Source organism: Staurois parvus, unplaced genomic scaffold (assembly GCF_062004578.1).
Source record: "Staurois parvus isolate SC_StPar_1 unplaced genomic scaffold, SC_StPar_1.0 ptg000236l, whole genome shotgun sequence".
NCBI classification, from domain to species: Eukaryota; Metazoa; Chordata; class Amphibia; order Anura; family Ranidae; genus Staurois; species Staurois parvus.
The window spans coordinates 766,724-784,110 of NW_028318032.1; the positions used below are offsets into that span (position 1 = coordinate 766,724).

Here is a 17,387-nt window from a genome sequence, read left to right on the forward strand (position 1 = left end):
GGGAATGCCAGCAAACTATTTGTAAAACGCTCTGCGGTATCTTACCTTATCATAGTTGGATGCCTTAAGATATTGCTTTGTGAATTGTCCCCATTGCCCTTTCTTCAAAAAGGAAATTTATTTTTAAAAGCAAAGAGCTAACTTTTCGGGATCACTTGGGATCCCATTGTCAAGGCAGCATGGTCTCACAATACCATGACACTAAGATGCCATTTAATTGGGATAGAAGTATTTTTTATTTTAATTTGATTATATTTTTTTTAACCAGTTAAAGTTAAAATGCTGTATATTAATATATTATATTTACCACTTGCAGCCTGCAAGTGGTGGTATGCTCCAAGTAAGAGCTGCAGCTTTATGGAGGCTGATTCACAGCTGTGCTCTAAAATAACCATGAAAAATAGGGAGATCAGAATGCACAGACTACTAAGTGAGTCATATAGAGGAGAAACACCTCCTTATCTAACCTCAAGGTAAAATGAACAATACTTACCTCCAAGTCCTTTTCTTTAAGGGCCTGTGTACACAGTTGTTGCTGTCAAACACTGCCTTTTGAATTTAAAGGCAGAGCTACTCAGATGCATACATTTAATTGCCTTCCCTGCAATGCAAATGGACATGCTGCAGCCAAAGAAATAGAAGGCAGACAAAGTAATGCAACCAAGATGTTAAGGCACAGCACTTGTCCAGGGCAGGACTGGCAGGAGGAGAGTGCTTTACAAATCCACAGGGGATAAAAGTGTATTATTAAATACTGCACATACAATAGAGAATAGTTTCATGGTAATGTATAACATGCCTCCCAAATTTTTGTGTTTAGCTGATGTATTTTAAATTATACAGTCATTTTGCACACTACAAAATTCCAGTATAATATTTTGCCAAATATTCTGTGAGCAGTACTGTTGTTGCCCCAGCAGGGGGTGAACTTCTACCATAGAAGCTAGCATCCTGCTATCTCCCTATTCTTGGACCTTTCAGGAGAATGCTAGGATGCAAAGTGCAATGTATTTTTAACAAATACGTTTAACAGTCTGTGACAGAAGGCCCTGAATAATTGAAAGCTAAGAAGCAGCATGCAAAATAAAAATGTGCAGAATGTTGAGAAAGTAGAATGACCAAAAATGTTTGATTGCTAAATATGTTTCTGGATTAACTGTTCACGAGTTTGTGATAAAAATTTAAGGACGGAAAGATTATATACATATTAAGTTAAAGTCCTGATGTTTTAGTCCCATTAGTCTAATCATGAGTGTCACGTGAGATACATAAAATCACAGTTTGGCCAGATTAGCAGAACCTAACAGGAATCATGTGCTTCAGAAGGGAAGAAAAAGAAAAGTAAACAATTACTGTAGGTTTTACTTTTACAGCTTTGAAAATGGTAAAGAATGTTAAACAATTGCTACAGGAAACAACGTTTGCTGAAGGCCAGTTTGCAGGAAAGTAAGTGTGTTCCAATGGGAAAATCAGCTTAAGTTTATAGGAATTTCAGTAGCATGTTACGTATTAGAAATATTGCCATTTTATTTTTTTCTTATTATTAGCTGATAAAGTAATTGCTATTCAAATTCTGAAGTTGAAATATTTTGTTATTACTGAGTGCTCTGTAATTTTAAGCACAAGCCTGTCCCACTAGAGCCCAATGTTGGCACATAGTGTTTCCCCAGGGAGGAGAAGTATTGAGAGGATAAGTATATAGCCTGGATAGCCTGTGTGTCTCTTGTACTCTTTATCCATCTCATAGCACTGGTGCTGAAGCATTCTCCTCTTCTGTGCACTCCTCCCAACTTAGAACTGACTACATGTAATGTGACCCTGTTTGTTTTTTTTTTTTCATCCCATACAGGGCAGCAGCTGGAGCCCAGACACCTCGGTCCCACAAAGTGAATCCTTCCCCTAGCAGCCCAAACTCCATCAGAAGCCCAGAACCCCCCAGTTCCTGGGGTACATCCCCATCCATCTCCACCACAACTGGCCAACCACGACTGCTGCACCTGGAGAGCATTACCTCTCCTCCTGATAGTGAAGCCTACTACGGGGAAACTGACAGCGACGCTGACATCAGGGCATCTCCAGGACATCTCCAGAGTGCACAACAGCATCATAACCAGCAGCAAGCACCCCAAGAGAAGCACCGTAGGGCACGAAAGAAGAGTCCAAGATCCCCGCCTGGAAGCAACACCAAGGCAGAGAACGAGCAGCAATCATTATCTGAAATGAGTGGGTATGAAAGTGGTCCTGGAGGTGCAGCTGAAGATATCTTGCAGCCAACAAGCGGAGTGGCCAAAAGAGAAATAAAATATGAGCCTGATGCTAGCAGAGCTGAAACCCCCTTCTCAGATGTGGAAGGCTTCCTGCCAGCTGAAGAGTCTGAACCAATATCCAATGTCACTGCAGACTCACCTGAGTCTTTACTTCTGCCTCATACCACCAAGAACATCAGAGCTGAGAGGCATCTTATTCCTATGATAGGACCGGTGGATCACCCGGTAGACGAAGATCTGACCACAACCTACTCAGATAAAGCCAAAGAAGCAAGTAAGTAAGAACTCTCATCTGTCTCCAAAAATATCCCCTACCAGTCTCAGTACTTGTAATTCCAAACATTACATTATTTGCCCCTAGACGTGCTATCATTAATTTGGCAGTTGTCAGTAATATTAAAATGCCAGATACCCAGATGAGATATTAAAGTTCTGTCTCCGCATGCCTGAACTTTCTTTGCTAGGGGATTAAATGTCATCAACTTTCAATAGATGATCTACTTCTCCGGCTCTAGTTTTTCTACTTAACTGAGGTCAGATAAGATTTCAGCAGTCTGAGCACAAATTAAAGAATCTTGCCAGTAGAAAACTGATCCTTTAATCGTTGCTTCTTGTTTACAATATCTTCTCTAATATCCTTTTTCTGGCTATGTAGTGTTGATAGGTAACCTGCGAAAGATGTAATATTTTATGACTTCATCAGTAGGCGTCAATACCCATTTCCTATATATGACTTGTTAACAGTCTTGTTTATACAGAGGCTATAATCTATCTGCAGACAATAAGATTGCACGTGCATTCCCTGATTGCAGGAATCAACAGTTTTATGCATTATTTGTGATGATCAAGTTGTCCAGAGATTTAAAGAGCCATGATCTGTAGTTCTATTATTAAACAGAGATCTCCCAAAATGAAACCGGTTGGTGGCCTTTACTTCCTATATGGGGAAAGGGACAGGAACCTTCACAGAGCCACATTGACCTGTTAACTTAGATAGGCAGAAGATTTTGGCAGGTCATGCAAGAAGATTTCTCCCCACTCATAATCTTAGGCAAGATATGTGTTCATTTATGGTCATCCTTACCCAGGCCATACATATTTTACTTGGGCCACTCAACCATATTTGTACAAATTTTATTCAGCTGGATGCTAAGCACAAATGCCAGACTGCTGGATCCTATATGACTGCTGAGAGAACAATAGAAACGGTCACATAATGAAGGCATATACTGTATTCTCCACCAATATTAAAGGGCTATGGTTTGCTATCTATACACGGGCCAATTATCTGATTGGTAGATCAACCCATCATAGTACTGATCAATACACACAATCAGTAATTTTCCTTATTATAAAACTGTAAATGAACCATTTTCTTTGATATGAGGAAAGGGAAACACGTCCTTAAAAGGGGTCAAATATTTTCAAGCATGCTGACAATCTCTTCTGATGTCTGAACTCCATTAACCTGTTACTGGTAATTGTCAGTTTCTGTTCCACATGTTAGGTGATAGCCTGGCTGTTTATGGATCCAAAATCTCATGGAACCCAAATCAGATGAAATATTTACTGGGCATGTGCAGATTTTATTCAATTTTCTATTTGCTCTTTTCTGGTATTGCACAGATAAATAGGCAATATGGTTCTGTAAATCAGTTAACAAGCTTCTGGGGTGCTCATCTTGCATGCAATGACTGGCGTATGTACACGTCAAGTAATGTTAGATCTTTTCGGATCTCATCCCTCTTAAAGGGTAAAAGCGGTATTATGAAAGCCCCCACAAAAACTCTTTCCCTACTCTCAGCAACCAGTCTCCTTCCAATATTCCATACCTCATCTTTGGTAATGATCTACATTTAGCTGCTTGGCCTGCCCTCAGATGACACAGCCATTACCTCCTTCCTTTTCAAAATAAAAGCAGAAATTCTAATGCATGCATCCAGATGAGATGATCTGCTGAAGAGAGGAAATGCAGCCCCACTTGCACCCCATCACATGCGTCCGTAGACTGTTGGCTTTCTCTGTGAAATGTCCTTTATACATTCTGATTAATATGCAGCGAACTCTTGCCAGATTTTAAACTAAAAGGAGCCCAGGCTGAAGAGGCTACGATGAAATCTGATCATTACAGATGATGTAAGGCAGGGGTCTCCAAACCTTCTAAACAAAGGACCAGTTTACTGTCCTTCAGACTTAAGGGGGGCCAGACGTCAGTGGAATAAACAATGCCCTATCTTTGGAGTCAGTGGGAGGAATTGTGCCCCATTGTTGGTGCCATTGGGCCCCATTGTTGGTATCCTTAGGGGGAATTGTGCTTCATCTTTAGTGTCATTGGGAGGAATTGTGTCCCATCGTTGGTGTCATTGGGCTCCATTGTTGGTGTCATTGGGGGGAATTGTGCTTCATCTTTAGTGTCATTGGGAGGAATTGTGCCCCATCATTGGTGTCATTAGGCCCCATTGTTGGTGTCATTGGGGAGGAATTGAGCTTTGTCTTTAGTGTCATTGGGAGGAATTGTGGCCATCATTGGTGTCGTTGGGCTCCATTGTTGGTGTCATTGGGGGAGTTGTGACCTTTCATTGGTGTCAGTGTTGGGAATTATGCCCCATCATTGAGGCATAGGGTCAGTGGTTTTGCACAGAACAGCCCCGATCCTCCACTTCTAGGGTCCCCGTCGGTGCTCCTGGCTCCTCCTACCTCTGGAGTGCCCCCATAGAAAACCGCTTACTATGGGGGCATTCCTGCGGGCTTGATCCTGAGCTGCAATGTGTGTGTCTATTGATACACGCAGCGTGGCTTGGCCCTTCCCCAGCTCCTTGCTCATTGGATTTGATTAACAGCTGCAGGAGCCAATTTCTCCCGTTGTTGCCTCCATTTCCAGTGAGAAGAGAGAGAGAAAGCAATGCTTTTGCTTTCAGGTTCAGTACTGGATTGAGATTCAAGTAAGTATTTAGGGGTTGGGGTGCTGATCACAGAAGGTTTTTTACCTTAAGGCAGAGAATGCATTATGGTAAAAAAAAACCTTCTGCCTCTTCAACCACTTCATTTTTTCTCTCTAATATGTACCTGATTGTTAAAACAATGGGAAGGGAATTCTGAATTCTACTGTATTAAACTGAATTCCCTCTTTATGTAGAAATCTCACATGTAATTATGAGCACTCTCTGTAGTCACCTGTTAGTATGATTGCTGGAGTTCCTAAGAATTACTAACACCTAAAGAGTTATGGGTTTGTATTTAGTGAAAGTGTTGGTTTCTGCAACTATCTGAGGGGATGCTTTTCTGTAAAATAACAGCATTCAGCAGTGCAGGCAGCAATAGAGGTACATATTTACATTCTTCTTTTTCAGGGACAGCTTTTTAGGCAATTTAATTTTAGTGACAAATTGCCTTTCAGGCAGTATATTTATTTAGAATAGGCTGCTATCACACAGAGAATAAAAACCAGACCTACATCTTTTTTTTTTTTTTAATGCAGCACACCACAACTAATGGAGTGTGCATAAGCAATCCATTGTGTACAGTATATACAATCAACTCATGGGGCCCCCGGGCAATAGGAAATCATGGGGCCCCGTGTCCTTGCCTACACTCAAACCACACCCAAAAAAGCCTATGAAAGGTACCAAGGGCATCTCATGGGGCCCCCTACTGACCCCGGGGCCCTCGGGTAGTGCCCGGGTGCCTGAATGGTCAGTCTGCCCCTGTGTACTACATAGATCACAGTGCATAGGTGTTGGTAAATCTAATGAAGTTTGAAACATACATGGCCAACTCAAACATTTGCTTAGGCCTACCAAAAATGTTCTTATGCAATTGATGTTTAAGCCTCATGTATAGTTAAGAAATAATTTAAAGGACTAGAATTTACCTTTAGGGCAGAAATTGGGGGAGTTGTCTGACTTTGTAAGAGGTGAACGGAATCTCCTGAGAAGGTCCTATCAAATATACAATATGTAATATGATAGTGTGTGTATTCAACTACAGCCAGTCAGAATTCGGGTTTTACTATACACTGCAGGCAGAGTGATTATAGGGTGTTATTGTACACTACATTATGAAATGAAGCTTGCTATACAGCTTTAGGGCTTATTGACACTTGCGTCAAAATGTGGCATTGGACATGCTTTTTTATATTCAAATACTTTTTACTGAAATTTTAGCAAATACAGTTACAGGAGAAGGAACATGAAACGTTGATATGTTCAGAGTCATACAGGCAGTTAGTATAGTTGCGCAACAAGTCCAGCTTACAATGAGAAATAACGACCACAAAATATAGGTCAAGATATGCGAGCAACAAAACTTTCAAAATATTGTACAACTGAGAACCTTAGGGAGAGTAGGGGAAGGGAAAAGGATAGGGGAGGAAAAGGAAAGAAGAGGTAGGGACAACCATATAAACTAACAGGTTAAACCATTTACCAGTGAAAGTAACTTTATATACTCCATATGTCAATCTAAGCACCTGTCATTAAATAAAATGGTAAGCTTACAGTCCTTTTTACATGTTACATTTGCTTTGCTTTGCTTAAAAAATTATACCAGTGTCACTTTCTTGGAGCTTCAAGGCGTCTCCAAAGTCTCTATAGACATCTATGACAAAGCTTGCTATAGAACTTGTAGCTTTTGAGAGGGTTTTATTCAGCTTTAGTTTCGGTTTGTTTTGGAGGTTTTGCAGGTATGAGATATCCCAGGATGCACTGGAAAACCAACAAGTGAACCAGAAAGAAGTAATCAGCAGTCACTTCTGGTTCATGTGTATATTCTGGAAGTGGCTGGTGCAGACGTCACATCTGGTATACAGCAAGAAGCAGCAGGAAGGGGAGCAGGGTCTGGACTGGAATGGAGTGTTTAGCAGATGGCACACGTGGTGTGCAACATAAGAATGCTATAGTAGGTGAGAACATATAGAAGGTGAGTGGGAACGGAGAGAGAGAACTGAGTGGCAGAGGATCTGCAGAGCTGGGGAACTGGAGCAGAAGAAACTAGCAATGTCACACATGGTTCGCAGCATGGGAGCAATATAGTGAGAGGGGAGTGGTGATGATTGGCAAACCAGAGGATCAACAGAGCTGGGGGCTACTACTGAGTGGGGGTTCAGCAGAACTGGGGGTTACTACTGAGTGGGGGATCAGCAGAGCTGGGGTTACTATTGAGCGGGGGATCAGCAGAGCTGGAAGTTACTATGAGCAGAGGATCAGTAAAGCTGGGGATACTACTAAGTGTGACATCAGAAGAGGTAGGGGTACTCCTGAGCAGGTGATCTGCTGAATGAGGGTATTAATAAGTTAGGGATGGGTTCAACGAGAGTACCAATGAGCTGGGGATCTGCTGAACAGGGGTACTAATGAGCTGGGGATCTGCTGAGTAGGGGTAATACTGAGCTGGGGGTCTTTTGGGCCCCTTTCATTCAAATAAAAAATCAACCCACACATACAGGGCATTTGCCAAGCTTCATTAAAGCTTCAAAAAAGCATCACTGAAGCATCATCGAAGCATCATCAAAGCATCAACGAAGCATTAAAAACACATTAAAAAGCATGTTGAAGTGGTAGGAGCTTTAATGTGTGTTAAATTCACAGCAAGTGTAAATGAGCCCTTAGAGAAAACACCTAAATGTAAAAAGAGGCAGTGATAGGACCAGCTTAGGCTTTATTAAGGAATGTCTTCTGATTGCTTAATATTTAATAACTGTTTAACCAATCCAATTTAATTATACTCTTGTCAGAGAGGTAAGTCAAATCAGTAAAAGATTAATTCTATTTGGCCTATATGAGTTTCAGTGCTGTACCTATTTTCCTTTACTTTGATAAGTCAATAGGAATTATATAAAGTACAAAAATCTATAAAGGCCCATTTGCACTATCTGTTGCATTAAGGCAAGTCATTATCATGCATTAAGATGTTCTGTGCTGTAGCAGCGAGACACAGCAACTTGGAAGTATATGAAAGCATTCTTCATTTGAATTTTTGGTCAGATGCCCAAGCCCTTACTTAGTGAATGTAAAGAACCAGTGAGCCTACATCCCAGTGTCTACTGCACATTGGGGGTTAATAGAAATCTAGAATTTTACACACTATAATAAAAAAAAAGGGGCATGGATTCCAACCAAAACTCCTGATTAGGAAATATTTTCTGACAGGTAAGACTAAATTTAAATATGTATAGAGTACTGACACCTAAAAGTGTCTGAGGGATTCCATTCCAGCAAGCTCACAGATGACGGAAGAAGAAGAATGTACTTCACAAGTATATCATAGACAGTGATACCATTTCTAAGCTATTCCCAGAATAGTAATTAGCATTTAGGCTGTTATCTGCAATGTAATTTGCTGAATATCTTTAAAGCCTGCTGCATCCAAAACCTAAATTCCATACAGATGAATGGCAACATATGTCAAACATGTCTAAATGGGATATACAAAAATGGCCCACACCTGAAATGGATTTGTAATTCTGTTCAGTCACTGTTGTAAACCAAACACCACATTTTAGAGTTAACTATTCCCTGGTTCAGTACTACAGCTTCCTATGTCATCTGCCTGCTCAATGAATAGAGGTGGTGTTGCTTGTCCATGGTCTAGTGAACAGGTTGGGGACAGAGAGGCAACTCAGGATGTTGCATTGCAGAACCGGGAATCATGGAGTGTCACCTGCTTGGCAGAATGAAACATAAAACTTGCTACTGATAATATTTTAGGTGGTAATGTCATAAATATATGAGACCATTTAAAATGACATTCTCCAGTGGATAAAGAATACTCTCTTGATCATATCTCTGCCTTTCTGATTGCACCCACCTGAGCTCAGTCAGTGAACTCTGCTGAGATGTTTGCTTGAATGTCAATTAACAAGGTAGAAAGATTGACAAAACCTACTAGATTAGGGCATGTTCGGGTTTATTATATGTAATCAACTTTGCTGTTTGCCATAAGCAGTGGCGATCAAGTTTCTTAATACACAGGGTATCAAGTGCAGCATCTGATATCACCAAGGGCCATGCATATAATTCACTGAAGATAATGCTACAGAAAGCTTTCAGAGACTGCAGGCAAGCAACAGGAGATAGGCAAAGACTACAAGTTTCCTACAAGAGTTGGTCAGAGACTGCAGACAGGACAGCTGTAAGAAATCATGGGGCCCCATATAGCCTACTTGATGGGGACCCCTTTGACCCTACCCTTGACCCCACCCCTGGCTCCTCCCCTGAGTGTGCCTCAAAACAAAATGCAGGCCACCAGTGACCTGTCATTATAGAAAACAGGGCCAGCAACTGCACCTACCTGCTGAAAGATACAGGAGGAACTGCCGCTATACTGGCCCTAAACGCTGGTGTGAATGTAGCCAATGTAGGATGCATTTCAATGTCCTACTATTATCATCATGATAATCACACAATACAAGTGCTGTGGCTCAAAAGCCGCTGTACTGTGTGATGATGATGATGATAACATATGGCTTCTCACTGTACAATTCATCATGGGCAACAGCAGGGCATGGCATGGGGAAATGTGTGTGCACTTTGATCTCCCTGTATCTTTTGTGAGAAAGCAGATGATCCCTCTGTGTGCTGACTCCTGGAGATTGACCATTGCCTCTGCTCTGCCACTGCCTGCTGCACTGATGATAATGATGATAGCTGCCAGCCTGATCCTGGCACTGTTTTGCTGCTATTCCCCTAAGACTGAGAGGCCCTCTCCTTAGCACTTACTTGCTGAAGGAGGCAGGCAGTGAGGAGGCTAATATTACTCCACCAGCAGCAGGGACTGCAAGTCCATTGTCAAATGTGGCTACAGCATGTGATGCAAATCAGCCTGTGCGCCAGTTTAGAAAAAATTCCCTGTACACCTACCAGGCACACACTACAGGTGATGGTCAGAGACTGCAGACATACTACAGGTGATGGTCAGAGACTGCAGACATGGTACAGGAGATGGTCAGAGACTGCAGACATACTACAGGAGATGGTCAGAGACTACATACATACTACAGGAGATGGTCAGAGACTGCAGACATGGTACAGGAGATGGTCAGAGACTGCAGACATGGTACAGGAGATGGTCAGAGACTGCAGACATGGTACAGGAGATGGTCAGAGACTGCAGACATGGTACAGGAGATGGTCAGAGACTGCAGACATGGTACAGGAGATGGTCAGAGACTGCAGACATACTACAGGAGATGGTCAGAAACTGCAGACATACTACAGGAAATGGTCAGGGACTGCAGATATTATTGTTATTATACAGGATTTATATAGCGTCAACAGTTTGCTCATCACTTTACAATATAAGGGAGACAATACAGCAACAATACAGTTACACACAGTTAAACAGTTAGTTCGGCTGAAAAAAGACAAAAGTCCATCCAGTTCAACCATTAAAAAAAAGGTTATAATCCTACACCCACAGTTGATCCAGAGGAAGGCAAAAAAAACCCAGCAAAGCATGATCCAATTTGCTCCTGGAGGGGAAAAAATTCCTTCCTGATCCCCTGAGAGGCAATCGGCTATTCCCTGGATCAATTTTACCTATAAATGTTAGTATCCAGTTATATTCTGTGTATCCAAGAAACAATCCAGGCCTTTATTAAAGCAATCTACTGAGCTGGCCAGAGCCAACTCTTGAGGGAGTCTATTCCACATTTTCACAGCTCTCACTGTGAAGAAACCTTTCCCTGTTTAGAGATTATATTTCTTTTCCTCCAGATGTAAAGAGTGCCCCCTTGTCCTCTGTGATGACCTCAGGGTCAACCCTGATGAACCTCTGATGTATTTATACATGTTGATCATATCCCCCCCTTAATCTCCTCTTCTCAAGAGAGAATATATTCAGTTCCTCTAATTTTTCCTCATAGCTGAGCTCCTCCATGCCTCTTATCAGTTTATTTGCCCTTCTCTGTACTTTCTCCAGTTCCCCAATGTTCTTTTTGTGAATTGGTGCCCAAAACTGAACTGCATATTCCAGGTGAGGTCTTACTAATGATTTGTACAGGGGTAAAATAATATCTCTCTATCTGGAGTCTATACCTCTTTTAAAACAAGAGAGGATTTTGCTCGCTTTTGAAACCGCAGCTTGGCATTGCATGCATTTATTAAGTTTATGACCTACTAGAACTCTCAGATCCTTCTCCACCATTGATTTTCCCAGTTGTACTCCCCTAGTATGTATGATGCATGCATATTCTTAGCCCCCAAGTGCATAACCTTACATTTATCAACATTAAACCTCATTTGCCACATAGTTGCCCAAATAAACAGTGCATTGAGGTTGGTTTGTAAGTTGGAGACATCCTGTAAGGACGTTATTCCACTGCACAGCTTGGTGTCATCTGCAAAGACTAAAATGGTATTTATAATCCCAGACCCTATATCGTTTATAGATAGTAAGGGTCCCAACACTGAACCTTGGGGTACACCACTGACAGCCCTAGACCATTCAGAGTATGAATCATTTACCGCTACTCTCTGAATACGACCTTTTAGCCAGTTTTCTATCCATTTACATAACAGATTTTTCCAAGCCTGTAGACTTTACCTTACACATTAGCCATGTGTGGGGAACTGTGTCAAACGCTTTTGCAAAATCCAAGTATACCACGTCCACCGCCACCCCTCTGTCCAAGGTTCTGCTCACCTCCTCATTAAAATAAATCAGATTTGTTTGATAACTTCTGTCTTTCATGAATCCATGCTGTCTGTTGCTTAAAATATTTTTTCTAGCAAGAACTCATCTATCTTTATTAAACTCTCCAGTATCTATCCAACTATAGAAGTTAAACTAACAGGTCTATAATTACTTGGTACTATGCCAGTCATTAAAGAGTCCCTAAAAATGAGAAACAATGGCTTTGAAATGACAGAGCTCAATTCCTTAAGGACCCGTGGGTGTATGCCATCTGATCCAGCTGCTTTATTCACCTTTATTCTGTCTAAATATTTCTGGATCATATCAATTGTGAGCCAATGTGGATCATCTGGAGCTGTGTCAATACCATGCCCATTATGGACAAGAGCTCCCCCATGCTCCTTTGTATACACAGAGCTGAAGAAGGTTTTTAATAAATTTGCCTTCTCTGTGTCCCCAGTCACCCACTCTAGATTATTTTTAAAGGGCCTACATGCTCGGACCGGATCATTTTAGTATTAATATATTTGAAGAATTTCTTAGGGTTGATTCTGCTATCTTCTTCTGTGTTACGTTTTCAATTTTTGCATATTATGTTATATTCCTTTATTTCCTTTTTGCATATTCTGTTATATTCTTTGTAATGTTTAAATGATGATAGTGTTCCTTTATTTTTATATTTACATTTTCTTATTATCTATAGCTTTTTTAACTTTGGCGGTAAGCCACATACTGTATACAGTAAAATGTGGCGGGCTGGAGGGGGGGGGGGTTACAGTGTTTGCTGATTGGCTAAGGATGGGGAGGAGGAGCAACTGTCACTGTAGCCAGTGCAGTGTAGTTGTCTTGTCCCTACCCCATACTTAGATAGGCAGCACTATTGGCTACTATACTAAGCATGCATTTTATCCACATAGGCTTGAATGGAAATGTGTATGTGGCTGCCACAACAGATCTGCGAGCTATAGGAAATTTACTCTTAAAAAATAAAGCTAAAGCCCTCAAGTTCATACAGATTAGCCAGTGGTAAAATAGGTTCATAGTATAGTTTGTTAGTTTTTTTTTTTTTGCTGTATCAAACCTTATTGTCTTTAGTTAAATAGACACTTCAAAACCACATAACAGGTATTGGTGTGGTGTTGGACAATGCCATCGTCCTTATACTAAGCAAAATTGAATAAACCCTCTAATGGTGAGACTTTTAAGGCACAAGTAGTGTTCACGTGATAAAACAAGGAAAACTTTATTATACAAAATGAGATAAAATCAGGAAATAATTGGACAGCGGTTATTTTTTTTCAACAATCACAGTTTCTCATGAAGCTTTACACTGATATTGCACAAATGGAAAAGCAGGACACTTGTGGTGGTTATTGATGTACCAGTCTTCTCATAAAAGGGTCAGTATTGTATGTAGCATACAGTATAGGATGTTCAATGACGAATACATTTTTATTATATTTTGTACCAGCATACTTATGATTATGTTTATACTACAGGTTGTCGTACCCTATATGTAGGCAACTCTGAAGAAGAGATTTTTTCTGCCTCGAAACACGTCAGGTATCCTGCTTTTTCAGTTGTGCAGTATCAGCGTAACGCTTCATGAGAAATTGTGATTGTTTTTTTTCAATTTGTTCTTGTATTTGTAGTTTTTCAGAGCCTGGCAGGCTGACTACCTTCTAAACTCTCTATAAAAGCAATCCCACCACTGTATCTCCAGTTATTCCAGTTAATGGATAGCATCTAGAAGTGCGTATGCACTTGAATAGGTATATTTCTTATTTTTGTTTTTACTTATGGTATTTCATTATTTTATTATTCATTTTTTATGTATTTTTTTGTATTCATGCTGGGCTGCACAGAAAAGGGGATATTCCTTTGCCTTGCCATTCCTTTACTTCCAGGCACTCAGCAGCTAGTTGAACGCTGGGAAATCTGATGTGGGGGGGGGGGTGGGGAGAAGGTGGACTCTGGTGACCACAGACCACCTTCAACAGAGGGAATACACTAAGGTAATGGGGGGGAGGGTTACTGTTATAAGGGGGACCTTGATATCAGTTTCTCCCCTTACCTCAGTGTATTAACTCACCACCCTTGCATCAGTGACCCCCCCTTCCCCACAGACTGTGTGGCCTGGCTGGAGTTGTCAAACTGACCTCCTCTGTAATTGCTTGGGTGCAGGGAGAGCACAGAGGGCAGGGTCAGTCAGCCTTGCTTTGATCCTCTTCTCCTCCTGGGCTGGCATTCCCCCTCCTTACATTCTCAGACTCTTACAATTTTCAGGAAAGGGACCAAGCACTACCATGTCACCACGCACCCGTCCCCCCCCACTAAGCCCAAGTACCATTCGGCCAGCTCTGGAACTGGGTATGCCCAGTTTCAAAGCCGACCATAGCCATCTTTGTTATGGGTACTCGCTGCCTGCTCCCAGACATTTATGGACAGGTAAAAAAAAATCATATAATTTTTACCAACTGTAAATTTACAGCAGCCCAGCTCTCCACTGCTCCAACAGCCGATCAGTGACTGCTGCCCCTCTCTGCCAGTCTCTTCACTGGCTTCCACTAGCCTAACATATAAAATTCTAATCACAACGTACAAAGCCATCCACAACAACACCCCCAGCTATATCACCAACCTCATCTGCAGTTATTGCCCAAACCGCTCCTCCCAAGACCTCCGGTTCTCCAGTTCCCTTGTTACCTCCTCCCATGCTCGCCTCCAGGACTTCTGCAGAGCCTCTCCTATCCTCTGGAACTCCCTGCCCCAGTATGTCTGGTCAGCTCCTACCCTGTCCACCTTTAGGCAAGCCTTGAAAACTCATTTATCAGGGAAGCCTACCCCACCTTCACCTAAGAACTGTACTTGAGTCACGCCTATCAGATCATCCCCTGCAGCTATTACCTTTTGTACCACCTTCCCCTCCCTTTAGATTGTAAACTCCATGAGTAGGGCCCTCCTATTCCTTCTGTACTGAACTGTTTTGTAATTGTACTGACCCCCTTAATTTTGTTAAGCGCTGCATAAACTGTTGGTGCTATATAAATTCTGTAATATCCTGCCACACTGCAAAGATGGTGCAAGAATTTTGGAGTAACACAACAAATTTGAGGTGCTGACTAGGCCTCCAAATTCTCCAGATCACAATTCAGTTGAGCATCTTTGAGATGTGGCTTGGTGCCAGCTACCTCAACATACCCTCAGATGTCTAGTGGTGTCCATGCCTCAACTGGCCAGGCTGTTTTGGCAGCAAAAGGAGGACCTACTCAATATTAGGGGGGTGGTCATAAATTGTTATATGTATGTATAGGTGTGCAAGGGTGAACAGCACTATCAGCAAAAGTCATGCACACATCCAGGTGAATCCACCAAAAATAAACCAAAAAAGGAAAGGGTTGCAACACAAAAGAGCTCAGTTTATTGCTTACACATGAATAAATCACAGGACACTTCATATATATATGAAACTCTTCAAGTCTTCTGGGAAGGCTGTCCACAATGTTTAGGAGTGTGTCTATGGGAATGTTTGACCATTCTTCCAGAAGCACATTTTTGAGGTCAGGCACTGATGTCGGACGAGAAGGTCTGGCTCTCAATCTCCACTCTAATTCACCCCAAAGGTGTTCTATCGGGTTGAGATCAGGACCAAGTCAGTCAAGTTCCTCCCCCCTCCCAAACGCGCTCATCCATGTCTTTTTGGACCTTGCTTTGTGTACTGGTGCGCAGTCATGTTGGAACAAGAGAGAGCCATCCCCAAACTGTTCCCACAGAGTTGGGAGCATGAAATTGTCCAAAATGTCTTGGTATGCTGAGGCCTTAAGAGTTCCCTTCACTGGAATTAAGGGTCAAAGCCCAACCCCTGAAGAATGACCCCACACCATAATCCCCCCTCTACCAAACTTTACTCTTGACAGACCAGATGGATGGGCCCGTGGCTGGATCAGTAATGATATAGTGTCCCACTTTGGCTCAGACGCCAGCAAGGTGGATTTGGGGTTCTGGTATGGGCTGGTATTATTATAATAATAATACCAGCCCATACTAGAACCTCGCCTCCACCTTGCACCAGAGGAGTGGCAACAGCACACAGTCTCTAGGATCTCTCATACCAGTCTGTACTCACTAATGTCCTTAGATGATGGGTTGTCTCCTTCCAATATCTTACAGACACTTTCTCCCAGTGATACAAGACTAGTTCCTCAGATGACAAATCCCCTCAGTCAGCTTCAGCAATTTTCAGTAAAATTTGCCCCCCAGCCAGCCCAGCTGGGACTGCAATGAACAGCAGACACATGGCAGGCATGCCAAGGGGGCAAAACAGCACCCCCCCAAGGCTGTGAGCACCTCCTTGGGGACAAGATCCTTCTGTTCCAGGTCTCAGACTATTTATACACCTTCACAGCAACCATCTGTGCAGCTTCCAACAGGGATTGGCTAAGACAGTATAAATATTCATACTGCCCATTTGCCTTGTCTATGTTCCAGAATCACTCAGAGAATTCTGGATTGCAGGGAGAGCAATAAAACCTGAAGCCTGTGAAACACAGAATAGACCTTAACAATCACAATCAGCCACACTGATTTACAGTGAGCCTGGTAGGTACTAGATTTACCTAACCTGTCTAGGAGGGTGCTATATACCAGGGGCGGACTGACCATTTGGAAACTAGGGCACTGCTTGAGGGCCCGGGGTCAGTAGGGGGCCCCATGAGATGCCCCCGGTACCTTTTTCATAGGCCTTTTTGAGTTTGGGCAAGGACACAGGGGCCCCATGATCCCCTATTGCCCGGGGGCCCCATGAGTTGTCAGTCCGCCCCTGCTATATACTATATATATATATATATATATATATATATATATATATATACATATATATATATATATGATCTTAGCAGCATTTCTCTGTGTGGTATAGATTTCCTGATGCTCAGGAATGCATAAAGTATGCATAACGTATGCATAAAGTATGTATAAAGTATGCGGCAGATATTGAAACTGTAATAGAAAAGGCATATTAAGTAACACAGCTGTTGAAAGCAGCACAAATCATTAGTACAACATCCTGCTTAGATGTGTTAATGTCCATGTAATGACTCTAGATAGTTGGTTTTAACTACTTGCACAGTTCTATTACATCCCATCAAAAGACCAAAATGAAGAAGCTGCTTTAACAAAGATTACTATTTTACTAGTTCACACACACATTACATGTTAGCTATTTTCTGACCAGCGAGCAAGAGACATTTTCGGTATGAGATCAGTACCCAGAAAAGCATGTTCAGCTGTTCTCAGCTGTCTGATATTCGAAGCAAAGTATCTTCATCTAAAAGTAATCAGATCAATGGATTTGTACCTTGATACTGGATATAATGTGGTACACAGTTACCCGGGATAAATTCCTTGCATAAATAAGGGATATATTATTTAAACTATTTTTCACAAATTGTAAGGATCTTTACATTTTGCTAATTTATTTCCCCCTCCCTC

General features: G+C 41.8%; 1 protein-coding gene across 1 annotated transcript in view; it reads left to right on the plus strand.

The window, feature by feature from the left end:
* SYNPO2L (synaptopodin 2 like) overlaps positions 1-17,387 on the plus strand; it is a 139,275-nt gene that overhangs the window by 72,067 nt on the left and 49,821 nt on the right. The window contains exon 3 of the mRNA XM_089680196.1: positions 1,850-2,541. Within this exon, the coding sequence (XP_089536322.1) occupies positions 1,850-2,541 (692 nt within the window). The remainder of the gene's footprint in view (positions 1-1,849; positions 2,542-17,387) is intronic.